Source organism: Macrobrachium rosenbergii, chromosome 47 (assembly GCF_040412425.1).
Source record: "Macrobrachium rosenbergii isolate ZJJX-2024 chromosome 47, ASM4041242v1, whole genome shotgun sequence".
NCBI lineage: Eukaryota > Metazoa > Arthropoda > Malacostraca > Decapoda > Palaemonidae > Macrobrachium > Macrobrachium rosenbergii.
Window position 1 is genome coordinate 24,604,177 of NC_089787.1, and position 16,842 is coordinate 24,621,018.

Genomic DNA, 16,842 nt, shown 5'->3' on the forward strand with positions numbered 1-16,842 from the left:
AATTATACTTTTAAGGTACAGAAAATATCTGGTTTAATTTTCAAAATCTCTGGAATTATTTTACACGATAATACATGCAACTGTTCTCCATCACTTAACCCTTTACCGCCGTAGAAGGGCTAAGACGCCCCCCCCCCACAAAATGTCAATTAAAAAACATTTCTTTGACAATAAATGATATCAAAAGTTCTAGGAAACCGAAATTAAAATTTCCGAAAATAAAAAAAAAAAATAAAAAATGAGCCAACGTTTCTTCGCCGCAATCGAGTTTTCTGTACAGCCGCTACAGCGTATAATCAAGGCCACCGAAAACAGACCTCTCTTACGGTGGTCTAGGTACAATGCTGTATGAGCCGCGACCCATGAAACTTTAACCACGGCCCGGTGGTGGCCTATCCGATATCGTTGCCAGAAGCACGATTATGGCTAACTTTAACCTTAAATGAAATATAAAGTACTGGGGCTAGAGGGCTGCAATTTGGTATGTTTGATGATTGGAGGGTGGATGATCAGCATACCAATTTGCAGCCCTCTAGCCTCCTTAGTAGTTTTTAAGATCTGAGGGCGGACAGAAAAAAAGTGCGGACAGGAAAAAGTGCGGACAGAATAAAGTGCAGACAGAAAAAATGCGGACAGAAAAAAGTGTGGACAGAAAAAGTGCGGACAGAATAAAGCGCAGGCAGAAAAATGCGGACAGAAAAAGTGGGGATAGAATAAAGTGCTGACAGAATAAGTGCGGATAGAATAAAATGCGGACAGAAAAAGTGGGGACAGAAAAAAGTGCGGACAGAATAATTGAGGATAGAATAAAATGCGGACAGAAAAAAGTGCGGACAGCAAAAAGTGCGGACAGAAAAAAGTGCGGACGGGCAGACCAAGCCGCCACAACAGTTTTCTTTTACAGAACACTAAAACGAAAAACAACAGACAAAGACCTCTCCTTTCATAAAATCCAGTTCCATCATGTAGCCTATTTAAAAAATAAAAAAGAAACACGAATTTCCTTTCGGAAATACCAACATTAAAATACTGTGGGTTTTTCAATGTTACCTTTTTAATGCTTTTTTTTTTTCCTAATGTTGGCGTGTCTGAATATACGCCTTTGATCTCGATACTATGAAAAAGATCGAGTTGTTTTTCGGCAACATTGTGGTCTAGAGCTTTTATCAATGCTGAGTCGGGGAGAGAGAGAGAGAGAGAGAGAGAGAGAGAGAGAGAGAGAGAGAGAGAGAGAGAGAGAGAGAGAGAGAGAGAGAGATTTAGTATACAATCCTAACTTTAAGAGAGTCAGCTATTTAAATAATCAATAATTATCTCACAAAAATCCGTATACGTACGAAATGAAGACACTGCTAAAAAGTAAAATGAAAATAGAAAAATACAGAGCAAATATTAAAATAACTTTCTGAATATACATACATACATATATAAAGTGTATATATATGTGTGTAATATACATATAAATATATATAAATAATATATATATATATATATATATATACATATATATATATATATATATATATATACATATACACATATATATATGCATATTATGTACAATTATATATATATATACATACATATATATATATATATATATATATATATATATATATATATATAAAGGTAATTTAAAATAAAACCTGCCTCTTATACATAAACACCCTTTTTGGAAAACCACTAACAAATATTTCATTACGGGATGTGTGGGCGTGTATGCGTGAACGCTATCTCTCTCTCTCTCTCTCTCTCTCTCTCTCTCTCTCACACACACGAAACAGAATATAATTTAATTTTTCTTGTTGATCAAAATAAGCGTAACAAAATTACGTTCCATAAGCAACCACGATTACCATCAAAAAAATGGAAAATGATTATCATTAATAATTGCCATCAACATAACACCTACATACATTCACGTAGCGATACAACAACGCCGCATTCACAGTAACATTTGGCAACTCTCCTGCAGTTAAAAAGAAAAATAATAAATAAGTAAATAAGAACGAAAAACTCAAATGCAATTCCTGGCATCATAATTTCAGGTTATGCAAGAGTTTCCGCCTCCACTTTTAATAAAGAGGACAAAGCACGTAATGAAAAGAGACCTTGGTCTCTCTCTCTCTCTCTCTCTCTCTCTCTCTCAAAGGGGTTGTTAGTTATATCAGATAAAATAATAATAGTGAATATGGAACCCGATTCCACTTTACACACACACACACACACATATATATATATATATATATATATATATATATATATATATATATATATATGTATACATATATTCATATATATGTATACCCACAATATATACATATATATGTGTATATGTATGTATGTATGTATGTATACATATATATATAATATATATATATATATATGTATATATATGTATGTATATATATATATATATATATATATATATATATATATATATATATATATATATATATATATATATATATATATATATATATATATAGTGAGTGCTTTCAAACAGGAGGCTTCAAAGCCACTCTACACTGGAAACAACAACTGCACTGGGAGGCGTCTCCCGCCATAACCTCCAGTTCGGCGAACAAATTACAGCGCAGAGTGTTTGGATTACGCCTTAATTAGGCATAAAATCTGAATAATAACGACATTAATTACAGCGCATGGGGGGTCGTTTTTAATTACGGTTATGAATATTGCGACGGCAGATAAAACATTAGTGTGTCAGCGAATGGCAATAAAATCACCGGCAGGTTATTTGTTTATGATTATGAGTGTTGATAACGGGGGAGTGTGATGGATAACTGGGGGTAATCGACTGATTTAGTGGCATAGCGGGAAAGCAAAAATAACAATCAAGCAATGAGGGTGGTAATAACTCTAATTCATGGGATTGTGCTTGCGAGTAAATCGTTATTTCCTTTGCATTAATAATGTGTCGCTATATATGTATGTATACAGTATATGTGTATATATGATTATATATATGTATATTTACATATATAAGTATAATAATGTCACTATATATGTATGTATGTCTGTATGTATGTGTGTATATATAATTATATATATATTTGTATATATATGTATATGTATTTATATAATTTTATAAAATATATAAATGTATAATTATATATATGTATATGTTTATATATGTAATTTTAAATATATATACAAATAATTTTATATAATATGTATATGTATATATACATGTATATGTATATATATAGTTTATATGTGAATGTTTATTCACACTTAAGATATCAAAATTTGTCCAATTTCCAATACCCCTATCTAGTAATTATGAGAGAGAGAGAGAGAGAGAGAGAGAGAGAGAGAGAGAGAGAGAGAGAGAGAGAGAGAGAGAGAGAGAAAATAAGTAACTCGCCATCAAGACAACAAAGGAGGCACGTAATAACAAATAAAAGCAAAATGCAAGAGAGAAACAATAACAAAAAGCAAGAATAAAGAAAAAGGACTGGATCACAAGAGAAGCTCGTAACGAAAAAAGATGAAAGGAAAAAAGAATCATTAAAAGCAGACAGTAATGATCGCAAAGGATCAAAAGAGATTGGACGGGGGAAATGGAGAGAGAGAGAGAGAGAGAGAGAGAGAGAGAGAGAGAGAGAGAGAGAGAGAGAGAGAGAGTAATCCTCTTCGGGAAAAGCAGAAAGAAGCGATATTAGGAAGAGATTGTATTTCTATTAAAAGTTCTTCTTCTTCTTCTTCTTCTTCTTCTTCTTCTTTTTCGAACTGCGTCTTCGGAAGATCTCCTCCGGAAACATGGAAAGATTTTCTTTCTATTTGATCGAAGCGGAAAAAGCAGATAGGAAGCACGGGCGTGCTTGTAAGCAAGCACAGTTCACGGGGGAGATATATGAGTGAAATGGACAATTATTCTTTTGTTAGAGCGAAGTGACTGCGTGTACCGCAATGTGCATTGTGGCTTAATACTAGTTAATTTCATTGTGGCTTAATACTGATTAATTTGACAAGCTTTTCACAAAGCTTCAAATTAATCTAATTGAATAATTTCTTTGAAAAGATTGAACATCATAATCATGACTAATTCTTCTTCTGTACAAAAGACTTTCTATAACGTCAGACCAACTGATTTGTAATCTAATTCCCTCTTTATTTTATTTCCAGGTATGAGCGGCGTCGTGGGCGTGGGCGGCTACGTGTACGTGGGCGTAGGAGCAGCAGAATGGGCGGGCCCTTCCGTCGTTCTCTCTGTCCTGCTGGCAACGGTGTCTGCAATATTAACAGGTAGAATAGACTCTTTCTTTCGTTACTTGTAAATTGACATATATCTCCCCCGATCGAGTACCTGGTTCCGTTTCATCCCAATGCAAGCGACGATCTTTTATCGAGATTTTTTTTTTTTCTGTTGTAGTATAATTCAAAAAACGGTATAAACTAGGCAACAATTTCGTATTAAGCCGAGAACAAAGACACGTTTGATCATCACATAAAGGAAGAAGTGATGAAACTAAATGAAATTTGCTTTACGGGGAGAGGGGAGGGGAGGGGAGGAGGAGGGGATGGAGGGAGGGGAGGAGGAGGAGGGGATGGAGAGAGAGAGAGAGAGAAGGAGAGAGAGAGAAGAGAGAGAGAGGAGAGAGAGAGAGAGAGAGAGGAGAGGAGGAGGAGGAGAGGAGAGGAGGAGAGGAGGAGGAGAGGAGGAGGAGGAGGAGGAGGAGGAGGAGGAGGAGGAGGAGGAGAGGAGGAGGAGGAGAGAGAGGAGAGAGAGGAGGAGGAGGAGAGAGAGAGAGAGAGAGAGAGAGAGAGAGCCAAATCTAAACGCTTCCCAGACACAGTTGATCGAAGGTCCGGTCTAACGGAGAAAGGCCACAGGCCCGATTGCGCAAGACCCGGGTTCCATTTAATTCCGGGTTTTATTACGGAGAACCTTCTGGGTCCCTTACTCCCTGTCCCTGCCGGGACCCGGGCGCGCCTTGTGCGCTACATTTTATTTTCATATATTTTTTTCTTGGGTGAATAACATAATGATTACTTACCAACTGAGGCTTCTCTAACTTTTGTTACAATGAAAGAGATTTGGGAATAGCCTGACTGTAACTACGTATAATTTTCATTAATATTCTTTTGTAAGTATAATTTTTCATCATATTTTTGTGCAGTTATAATTTTCATTATATTTTTATGTACGTGTAATTTTCATCATAAGTTTGTGTAAGTATAATTTGCATATTTTTTGTACGTATAATTTGCATATTTTTGTACGTATAATTTTCATTTTTTGGTAAATATAATTTTCATATTTTTTGTAAGTATAACTTTCATCATATTTTTTTGAAAGTGTAATTTTCACTGTATTATTCTTGCATTACAAAATATACGAAAGAACTCTGACTAACATAGTGTCCTAAAAGTAGAATTTCAATGGATGACAAAAACACTATGATTTCCAAGCTGAAATTTCGACAAAAAAAAAAAAAAGCGAAAACTTATCTACAAAACTCTCCTCTCATTCTCCTCTGTTGTGATTAGAGCCAAGTCCTAGTCGTTTCATGTAGGAGAACCGTGACACTAATCTCTAAAAAAAAAAATCCTCATAAAAAAAAACTAGTGAGTTTCAAAGAGGAAATCTAAAAAAAAAAATTTCCTTAAAAAAATAATTTATAAAGACGGAATCTCTCTCTAAAAAAAAACACGAAAAACCTCGACTCCCAAAATCTCCATAATTAAAAAAAAAAAAGCTAGTGAATTTCAATGAGAAAATCTAAAAAAAAAAAAAAAACTTGCTTTAAAAAATTATTTTTAAAGACAGAATCCCTCTCTAAAAAAAAAAAAAAAAACACGAAAAACCTCGACTCCCAAAACCAAGAGTCCGCAATCAAACCGAAGAAGTCAATCCCAGCTCATTTGGCAACGCGCAGCAGAAGACTCTAATTTCGGGGGGGAGGGGGGGGGCGCCGCCCCCGCGTATGCGCTCTAATTTCGGGGACGCGGAGACACGCTAATTCCGTCGAGGGGATCTGGTGGTCTTTGAGGTACAGGCAAAAGGGGTCTTATCGGATTATGCAGAATTCTCTCATTAATGGTAATCCAATTCGAGGGAGATTCGTTACATGAAAAAGAGAGAGAGAGAGAGAGAGAGAGAGAGAGAGAGAGAGAGAGAGAGAGAGAGAGAGAGAGAGAGAGATTCGTTACAATGAAAACAAAAGGAAAACAATGTCGTGATGCTTCTGACTGGAAAATTCGTCAAGGTTTTAGTCACGAATTCGTGTTAATATAACGCAGTTCGTGGTGTTCTTCGTGCAGATTTTAACAAACAAATGTCATATGTTATATATATTATATTCATGTTACTTTGAACATGGCCCTTTGTTTTAACCAGTAGCTCACGTCACATTTAACATGAAATTGAGGTCAATTTAACTTGAAATTAACACCAGTTTAATACAAACTTCACCTATAACAACAATAACAACAACATCAATAATAATAATAATAATAATAATAATAATAATTTCACCTATTTCAATACGATATTCAAGGTAATTTTGGAAACAACAAACAAGTATTAGAAGAAGAAGAAGAAGAAGAAGAAGAATAATAATAATAATAATAATAATAATAATAATAATAATAATAATAATAATAATAATAATAATAATTACATTTCAACTGCATTTGTCCTGTAAGCAGATACCAGCACTCGACACCAACGACGCTGCATAACGCAGCTGCATTGAATGTCATCACTGCGTCATGTGACTCACATTGTTCCATTAAATTCAACGAATAACTTATTCTGGATGCTTCAAATTAAACTCGAAACTTGATAAACAAGTAAAAAATATGCCGAAAAAAACGGCGCAATCAGGTTGTCTGTACAGCTGCTACAGCGCATGATAAAGGCCACCGAAAATAGATATCTCTCTTTCCGTGGTCTCGGTATAATGCTGTATAAGCCGCGGCCCATGAAACTTTAACCACGGCCTGGTGGTGGCCTATCCTATATCGTTGCCGGATGCTCGATTATGGCTAACTTTAACCATACATAAAATAAAAACTACCGAGGCTAGAGGGCTGAAATTTGGTATGTTTGATGATTGGAGGGTGGATGATCAATATACCAATTTGCAGCCCTCTAGCCTCAGTAGTTCTTAAGGTCTGAGGGCGGACAGAAAAAGTGCGGATGGACAGACAAAGCCGGCACAATAGTTTTCTTTTCAGAAAACTAGAAAGGTTAAGATTAAGAATGAAATTATTGCAGGAAAATGGTAACCAGTCACAAAAGATCAACAAACTTAGAGATAGATGAAATTTTTATTTTTAATTAGTCTTGCACCTACAACCTTGAAAAATAAGTCAAGGTCAAAATTAACTGGAAGAATAAGCATCAACCTCAACACACTTGCCCACTGAGTTTCATCAAATTTATAGAGAAGTACAACTTTGAGTTTCATTTTGACCAGTGACCTTGAAAAATAAGTCAAGGTCAAAATTATTTTGGAAGAATGAACAACAACCTCCAACACTTTTATTTTGACCAGTGACCTTGAAAAATAAGTCAAGATAGAAATATTTGAGGATATTACACATCAATTAAATACTGATCTTTAAAATGACCTGACCTAGAAAATAATTTTGGTTATGCTGAGTTTCATCAAAATTACAAATGAATAAAATACTGACTTTTATTCTGACCAGTGACACTGAAAAATAGGCCAAGATAGAAATATTAGAGGATAATACTCATCAATTAAATACCAATGACCTGCCTTTAAAAATAATTTTGGTTAACAACTTTGATAAACTTTGATAAACAATGTCGAATTCAGCAAACCATAGGCTTCCATATTGGTTTCTGAGGTAGAAAAAAAATATTTATGTATTTTGAGCTTTAAGTTGACCTGCTAACTTTGAATATATGTCTGGACAAACAAGAAATTTGTAATAAATAATTACCCTTTGATAAGGAACAAAAAATGAATTTTCCTAAAAGCCCAATTAACAGGAAAGATGGAGGTTATGAAATGCAATAACACCAAAAACAGTATCTTACATTACACCCATACAATAATAATAATAATAATAATAATAATAATAATAATAATAATAATAATAATAAAGATGGTGGATAAGAAAAACTACCAAAACTATGTAATATCATAATCAAATTATTAGGCAGGCATTACAACTCTTCAATAATAATAATAATAATAATAATAATAATAATAATAATAATAATAATAATAATATATAAATGATGGAGGATAAAAACGTACCAAACTCTAAAATTACATCATAATCAAATGATTAGACTGGCATTACACTCCTTTAATAATAATAATAATAATAATAATAATAATAATAATAAAATTACGTCATAATCAAATGATTAGACTGGCATTACAATAATAATAATAATAATAATAATAATAATAATAATAATAATAATAATAATAACAACAACAACGTTCCTTCCTTTGTATCGTCTTTTTCCTTCTTCCTCTTTCTCCCAAAACCGCGTCTAATCTAATTTCCTTTCACACCCGTTATTACATTTATACTTTTCCCTCCAGATTTATCCGAAATTGTTTTACGCATTTTCATTCTCCAAATTTCCGCGATTTTCTTCGTCTGATACCTTGACGCTGGGAGCTGATTAAATCAGATTAAATTTAGCGGTGAAAAGATTTAAAAATATGTATGTGTATATATATATATATATATATATATATATATATATGTATTTATATTACACCGTTCAATTTCCGGAATGAAGTAAATTCATATATTTCTTGCTGCAAGGACGGGATTTATTCTTGAAAGGAATATAAATTGAATTAATTCATTTTTTTTTCGATCGTGTATTCTGCTATTTCTCTCTCTCTCTCTCTCTCTCTCTCTCTCTCTCTCTCTCTCTCTCTCTCTCTCTCTGAGCTTGCCAAAGAAAATATACAGTGGTTCTTAATCCAAGCAGTGTCTTTGAAAGTGCTCTCTCTCTCTCTCTCTCTCATGAGTTTGCGAAACAAGATCTACATTTTATCAACAGCAGTGGTGTGTTGAAAGTTCTCTCTCTCTCTCTCTCTCTCTCTCTCTCTCTCTCTCTCTCTCTCTCTCTCTCTCTCGTGAGCTTGCGAAACAAGATCTAGTCTTTATTTCCAACATTCTTTGAAAGCAGTCTCCTTCTCTCTCTCTCTCTAGAGAGAGAGAGAGAGAGAGAGTGCTTGCGAAACAAGATCTAGTCTTTATTTCCAACAGTCTTTGAAAGTAGTTTGTTTCTCTCTCTCTCTCTCTCTCTCTCTCTCTCTTGAGCTTGCGAAACAAGATCTAGTCTTTATTCCCAACGGAGTCTTTGAAAGTAGTTTCTCTCTCTCTCTCTCTCTCTCTCTCTCTCTCTCTCTCTCTCCTCATCTGGCAATCCCTTCCTGACTCCGCGGCCGTTTTTGCGTCCCTTCTTAGTTTTCAATATTACCCTTCTTCCGTTTATCCGGTCCGTCATTCTCCCTCCCTTTCCAATTAACCGTAACCCCTTTCGTCCATCCGGTTTCTCTCTGTCTGTCTGTCTGTCTCGCCGTTCGTGCGTCTGATTCCTCGTGCAGTAATTATCGTTTTTCCCCTGTTACATCTCACGCTACGCTTCTTTGTGTTGTTTGTCAGTTCAAGTCGTATCATTTCTCCATATTTTTTTTTATTTTACTTTTCATAAATTTTTATTTTGTTAAAATATCGATGGTACTTTTTTATTTTTTCATATTTTTCTTTACTCTTTTCATAAATTGTTTATCTGTTAAAATATCGATGATATTTTTTTTTATTTTCTCGTACTATTTATTTTTACTCTTTTCATGAATTGGTTAGTTGCTGTTTTTCATTCTTTTCATATATTTTGTTTGTCAAAATATCTAGTATCTCCTCTTTCCCGTTTTTCTTTTTTACGAACCGTTTGTTTGTTTGTCAAAATATGTTTAATTTTCTTGTTCTTTATTATTCTTTTCATAAATTTTGCTCGTCAAAATATGTCTCGTTTTCAGTGTTTTTTTTTTCTTTCACAAACCGTTTGTTTGTCAAAATATCTGTATCCTTTTTCGTGACCTTTTTTCATCTTTTTCATAAACCGTTTGTTTGTTTGTCTGTCAAAATATCTGTCTTATTTTTCTTGTTCTTTATTATTCTTTTTCTGAATTGTTAGTCTGCTTGTGAAAACACTACTCTCCTTTGTCTTTTGTTAGCTGATACCACAATGTCTGTCTGTCTGTCTGAGCCCCTGCTTGATTCATCAGCAGTCTGTTTGCTTGTTGGACTGTTTTTGCTTGCACGCTCTGTGAATTATCTGCTTGTTTATTTTTCCTTGTTTATTCACTTGTTCATCTTGAAACTTTCTCTTCTGTCAGTCACTTTGTTTCTATGTTTACTTGTTCACTTCATTTCTCAGCATAGCACGACCTTGTTAGTGTTCTGTAAGAGAAAACTATTGTGCCGGCTTTGTCTGTCCGTCCGCACTTTTTTTCTGTCCGCACTCAGATCTTAAAAACTACCGAGGATAGAGGGCTGCAAATTGGTATGTTGATCATCCATCCTCCAGTCATCAAACGTACCAAATTGCAGCCCTCCAGCCTCAGTAGTTTTTATTTTATTTAAGGTTAAAGTTAGCCATAATCGTGCATCTGGCAACGATACAGGCCAGGCCACCACCAGGCCGTGGTTAAAGTTTCATGGGCAGCGGCTCACACAGCATTATACCGAAACCACCGAAAAATATATCTATTTTCGGTGGCCTTGATTATACGCTGTAGAGGCTGTACAGAAAACTCAACTGCGCCGAGGAAACTTCGACGCATTTTTCACTTGTTACCCTTATATAAACAATGTCCATTCACTCGTTCATCTCCCTCTCATCCTTTGCACGTGCGTTTGTGTCCGCTTGTTGACTCACTCATCCGATTCCTACCATTTCCTCTCTCATTCCTCCCCTGTGGTCGTCCAAACATACTTTAGCCAAATCCCAAAGGCTTGTCTCCACTGGAATTTGGCCGCTAATGTTGGTAAATACCAAGTTCCCGGAACAGGTAGTTCTCTGCGGTGGGGATGGGCATTTAGTTCACGCAAGGGGCATTATGCAAGGCCAACATCCACGGTATTGCTCGATAATCTTCCCAGTTACGTTACGTGATGGCGTTTGTCTCGTGTGCAGTAGAACTCGGAGTATAAGCTTTAGGCCAAATTCCAAGCGCTGGGACCTGTCAGGTCATTCAGCGCTGAAGGGAGAATTGAGAGTGAATGCTGCACTGTGAAACAATTCATAGGAGAGGGTTGAGGAAAGGAAGATGGAAGAAGGGGATATGAATGGAGGTACAGTAAAAGGAATGAAAGGGGGCGCAGCTGGGGGGCTAAAGAGGGAAAACAATATATATATATATATATAAATTATATATATATAATTTACATAACTTTATCAATATTTATTTTTGCTCTCCTAATCATTATTCTCTTACTTTGGGCGTACTCGATTCTACAACTAGAGAAATATTTAGGGAAAAACAACTAAAAAATTATTTCGATATCAATAAAAAAAAAGGCGAGAGAAAACAGCACAAATAAAAAAATACTACGAAGAAAAAACTCATCCCCAAAGAATCCACTGCAATGGAAAAGCTACGCACAATCGCTAAAAAAAAAAATAAAAAAAAAAAAAACAATAATTCCAAGACTAAAGTGATAGATAAATCACAAAATAACAATTAAAAATGTGCCGAAGTTTCTTCAGTTCAATAGAGTTTTCTGTACAGCGTATAACGAAGGCCACCAAAAAATATATCTATCTTTCGTGGTCTCGGTATAATGCTGTATGAGCCGCGGCTCATGAAACTTTAAACTACAGCCCGGTGGTGTCCTGTCTTATAGCGGCGCCAGACGCACGATCATGTATAACGTTAACCTTAAATAAAATTAAAACTATTGAAGCAAGAGGGCTGCAATTTGGTACGTTTGATGACTGGACGTTGGACGATCAACATACCAATTTGCAGCCCTCTAGCCTCGGTAGTTTTTAAGATCTGAGGTCGGACAGAAAAAGTGCGGACGGACAGACAAATAGCCGTCTCAATAATAGTTTCCTTTTACAGAAAACTAAAAACACACAAAAAAAAACTCCGAAAACTAATGTGATGAAACACACAAAATAATTCCCAAAAATTCTAACAACAAACCAAATTCCAAAAACCCTAAAAGGAAATGGGATTTCACGTGGAATTATTTCCCACCGAGTCAGGGAGACCCCGCCAATTATCCCTTCTGGGCCCTCAGGGCCGGATCAGCTGATATCAGCTGATCGGCTGACAGCGGGTTAGACATGACGGAAGATTAGCGAATCTGACCCCGGGAAAGGTGTACCGGGAGTTTGATCCGGTAAACGGGTTTTATCCTTCATTTGTGGATTGTTGCGTCGTAAATATATGCAACAATCATATAAAAAAGAAATTGTTTATTTCTCAGGCAATTTCATTAACATAGGAAGGATTTTGAGGACAGAAAAATTAATGACCATACTCATGCTTATAAGACAGGTTATATATATATATATATATATATATATATATATATATATATATATATATATATATATATATATATATATATATATATATATATATATATATATATACATATATACATATACACACAATTTATGTATATATATATATATATATATATATATATATATATATATATATATATATATATATATATATATATATATGTGTGTGTGTGTGTGTGTATGTGGAAATGAACACACGGAATCGCGTTTCACAGAAGTAGATTTCTAGCGCACGGCGGGACCGTTGCGGATGAATTGCTAACGCCTTGGACTCTCACTTGAAAGACAGGGGTTCGGTCGTGACGTGCACTAGAAAAAAAATATATATATATTATTCACATTTGCCTGAACATCCCGAAGCAATATCCATCAAGACTTTAACCTCAGAAGCTCTTGATCCGAACCAATTCTTTCAGTGGAAGAACCCTACTCCTCTCTCTCTCTCTCTCTCTCTCTCTCTCTCTCTCTCTCTCTCTCTCTCTCTCTCTCTCTCTCTCCCTTCCTGTTAAAATTGAATGAATTTCCCGAGAGAGGGAAAGCGATGATTGGAGGGAGAGGGCGACGAGAGCGAGGGGTTGAGGAAGCTGAGGGAGAAGGGAGGAGGAGGAGGAGGAGGAGGAGGAGGAGGAGGAGGAGGAGGTGTGTTGTTGCAAGGATTCTGATGTTGCAAAAAGGGGAAAAAAACAATAAATTCATGACTGACGGTGTTTTTGTTTCCTCGTGATATGGGTAGATGGAGTGGCTTCCATTTTGGAATATAAGACTTAGGCCAAAGGCCAAGCGCTGGGACCTATGAGGTCATTCAGCGCTGAAAGGAAAATTGTGAGGGAAGGAGGTTTGAAAGGTTTAACAGGAGGAAAATCTTTAGCAGTTGCACTACGAAGCAACTGTCAGGACAGGGTTGAGGAAAGTAAGATGGAAGAAAGTGAATATATACGGAGGTACAGTAAAATGAATGATAGGGGTTGTAGCTATGGGCCGAAGGGACGCTGCAAAGAACCTTAAGTAATGCTTACAGTGCGCCGCGTGAGTATATATATATATATATATATATATATATATATATATATATATATATATATATATATATATATATATATATATATATATATATAAATATATAATATCAAAATGAAAAAATAATAATTCAAAATGAAATACGCTTCACGCAAATGACGCCTGAGAAATGGCCTTCTGATTTTGTTTATGACAAATCTTTATATATACTTTAAACTTCAACGCAAATAAAAATAGCAAACATACAACGAGAGAGAGAGAGAGAGAGAGAGAGAGAGAGAGAGAGAGAGAGAGATGAAGTGATTGCATTTCACTTGTAGTGACTCTGACTTCTTTTTGTAAAAAGCTTTACGGAGAGAGAGAGAGAGAGAGAGAGAGAGAGAGAGAGAGAGAGAGAGAGAGAGAGAGCTGAGCTTACTTCCGCTAAAAGTTAGAATAGCAACGTCAATCAACTGGGAAATTAAAGGTACTAGCCCACTGGAGACGCAGTTAGCTTTCACTCTGTCTAGTACCAGTCACATTAGTGTTCTTCCTATACTATCTATTCAGACGTTCGCAGAGGGATTCGAACCCGCATCCAGAGTATCAGAACGAGGTTACGTTGCCTACCTGACCACGGGCATCAAAATTAGTTCATATTCCTGCATTTGGATCTAAGGCTTTGTAGTTAAGAGCGTATCCAAAAGTGCTGAAGAATTCGAGAAGTTAAGAGGGCATTGTGGTTATAAAATTTACATCATATATATATATATATATATATATATATATATATATATATATATATATATATAGCATATTAAATGCTTATCTTTTCTTATATAAAAAATTTACGTCAGAAAAAACGTCGTTAGCAACGGAACGTGTTTCCACCACATTTGCGGCCGATGCATAAGTTATACGCCAGAATCTCTCTCTCTCTACCTCTCTCTCTCTCGCTCGCGCAAGCCAGGAAAGATTAAAAACGTCAATAACTCCCCTGTAAGATGTTGGCCGTCGAATTCTTCGCTCCTTGTGATGTCTCCCACTCTGGGAAACCTTTGTTTGCGCTGGCAAACAATATCACCTCTTGGATCTCCGGTTTACCAATCGTAAACAAACATTTGTCTTCCTCTCAGACCCGATGCAGTTAACCACTTCATTGCCGAGGTATCTTTAAGGTTGCTGTTTATTCCTGTATTAGCGTATTTACTTTTCGTTTCTCAAGACTTTTTATTTTTATATAAAGTTCGGTTTCTTTTACACCGTGAACCAAACTAGTGCCGTCTGTGCACCTCACGTGGTGCACTGTAGGTTCTTTGCAGCGTCCCTTCCTTGGGTCCCTGGCTGCGACCTCTTTCATTCATTTTACTGTACCTCCGTTCATATTTTCTTTCTTCCATCTTACTTTCCACCCTCTCCTAACAATTGTTTCAGAGTGCAACTGCTTTGAGGTTCTCCTCCCGTTACACCTTTCAAACCCTCTTATTGTCAATTTCCCTTCCAGCGACGAATGAACTCATAGGTCCCAGTGCTTGGCCTTTGGCCCAAATTCTATATTCCATTCCATTCCAAACTAGTCTGTGGTAATTGGAGATACTTCTGTAACAGTTTTCATACAAAAAATTTAGAGCCAACATTATTCAGTGACGAATACATCTTGTCCTCTGCAATTCTTATATTTTAGTTCTAATTTCTTCGCTTTCCTGAATCCTATTTATGTATTCACTGTCTTGATTGAATTTAGGCCTCTACATATATATATATATATATATATATATATATATATATATATATATATATATATATATATATATATATAAAGAGTTCTGACTTATACAAACGCTCATTTCACCTACTAAGATTTCACTTATCACAATTAATTACAAGTTCTTTATTGGAGGGGTGGGTAGAGCTCTCGGCTAGCACACTGTTGGCCCAGCGTTCGACTCTCCGACCGGCCAATTAGAGGAATTTATTTCTGGTGATAGAAATTCATTTCTCGTCATAATGTGGTTCGGATTCCACAATAAGCTGTAGGTCCCGTTGCTAAGTAACCAGTTGGTTCTTAGCCACGTAAAATAAATCTAATCCTTCAGGCCAGCCCTAGGAGAGCTGTTAATCAGCTCAGTGGTCTGGTTCAACTAAGATATACTTAACAATTAATTACATGAATGGATTGCGAGCGAGTCTCTATCCTCTCAGTTCAAAAATCATTCCCACTTCTGTTACTTTTAAAAATATGTCGTTATCTTTTTAAAAGACCTCAGCGCAACTGGATTCATCAACTATTAAAATGAAAACTCGTCTCTGCTGTTGCTGACATTTGAAAATCCGAGATGTTTTCCTTGCAGCGGATTCTTCAAGCAACATCTTTTCACCATTTAAGCGATTTAGCGATTTATCTTTTATTTCTCTCTCTCTCTCTCTCTCTCTCTCTCTCTCTCTCTCTCTCTCTCTCTCTCTCTCTGTCAGTCTTTCCCTCACGGGGAACATGATGCCGTTTGACCTCGCCTTAGTTCAAGAACAAAATTAAATTCCTTTCTCGGAAAAGAAAACAGTTTCATTACTTAGCACGAAAATTTGAACTATTGTAGGATTCTGGGAATACTTAAGCCTTGAAAAGTTTTCTTTCCTGATTTAATCTTCTAATATCCTAAAATTTCTCTTCAAAAATATTAGTTTCCGAAATTTACAACATATTAGAATTATGTGGTTCTGCGTACACCGGACACTTCGAGAGTTTCCGTTACTGAATACATCAAATAATGTCCTAAAATAAAGCCCTCGTTACATTTTTACTTTTCTGAAAAGAAAACTTTTGTGCCGGCTTTGTCCGTCCGTCCGCACTTTTTCTGCCCGCCCCCAGGTCTTAAAAACTACTAAGGCTAGAGGGCTGCAAATTGGTATGTTGATCATCCACCCTCCTATCATCAAACATACCAAGTTGCAGCCCTCTAGCCTCAGTAGTTTTTATTTTATTTAAGGTTAAAATTAGCCATAATCGTGCGTCTGGCAACGTTATAGGATAGGCCACCACCGGGCAGCGGTTAAAGTTTTACGGGCCGCGGCTCATACAGCATTATACCGAGACCACCGAAAGATAGATCTATTTTCGGTGGCCTTGATTATACGCTGTTTGAAAACTGGATTGCGCCGAAGAAACTTCGGCGCATTTTTAACTTGCTTTCTCTAAAACAAACCTGTATTTTCCAAGAGATGTACAATACATCGTGACCTCAATGCATCTTCCAATACCCTTCTATCAACCT

The 16,842-nt window shown here is 36.0% G+C and overlaps 1 protein-coding gene across 1 annotated transcript in view; it reads left to right on the plus strand.

Annotated features, from left to right (window-relative positions):
- The first annotated feature begins 4,129 nt into the window (after window positions 1-4,129).
- LOC136830674 (methylthioribose transporter-like) overlaps window positions 4,130-16,842 on the plus strand; it is a 34,068-nt gene continuing 21,355 nt past the window's right edge. The window contains exon 1 of the mRNA XM_067090308.1: window positions 4,130-4,269. Coding sequence (XP_066946409.1) covers window positions 4,152-4,269 — 118 coding nt within the window. The 5' untranslated portion in view covers window positions 4,130-4,151. The remainder of the gene's footprint in view (window positions 4,270-16,842) is intronic.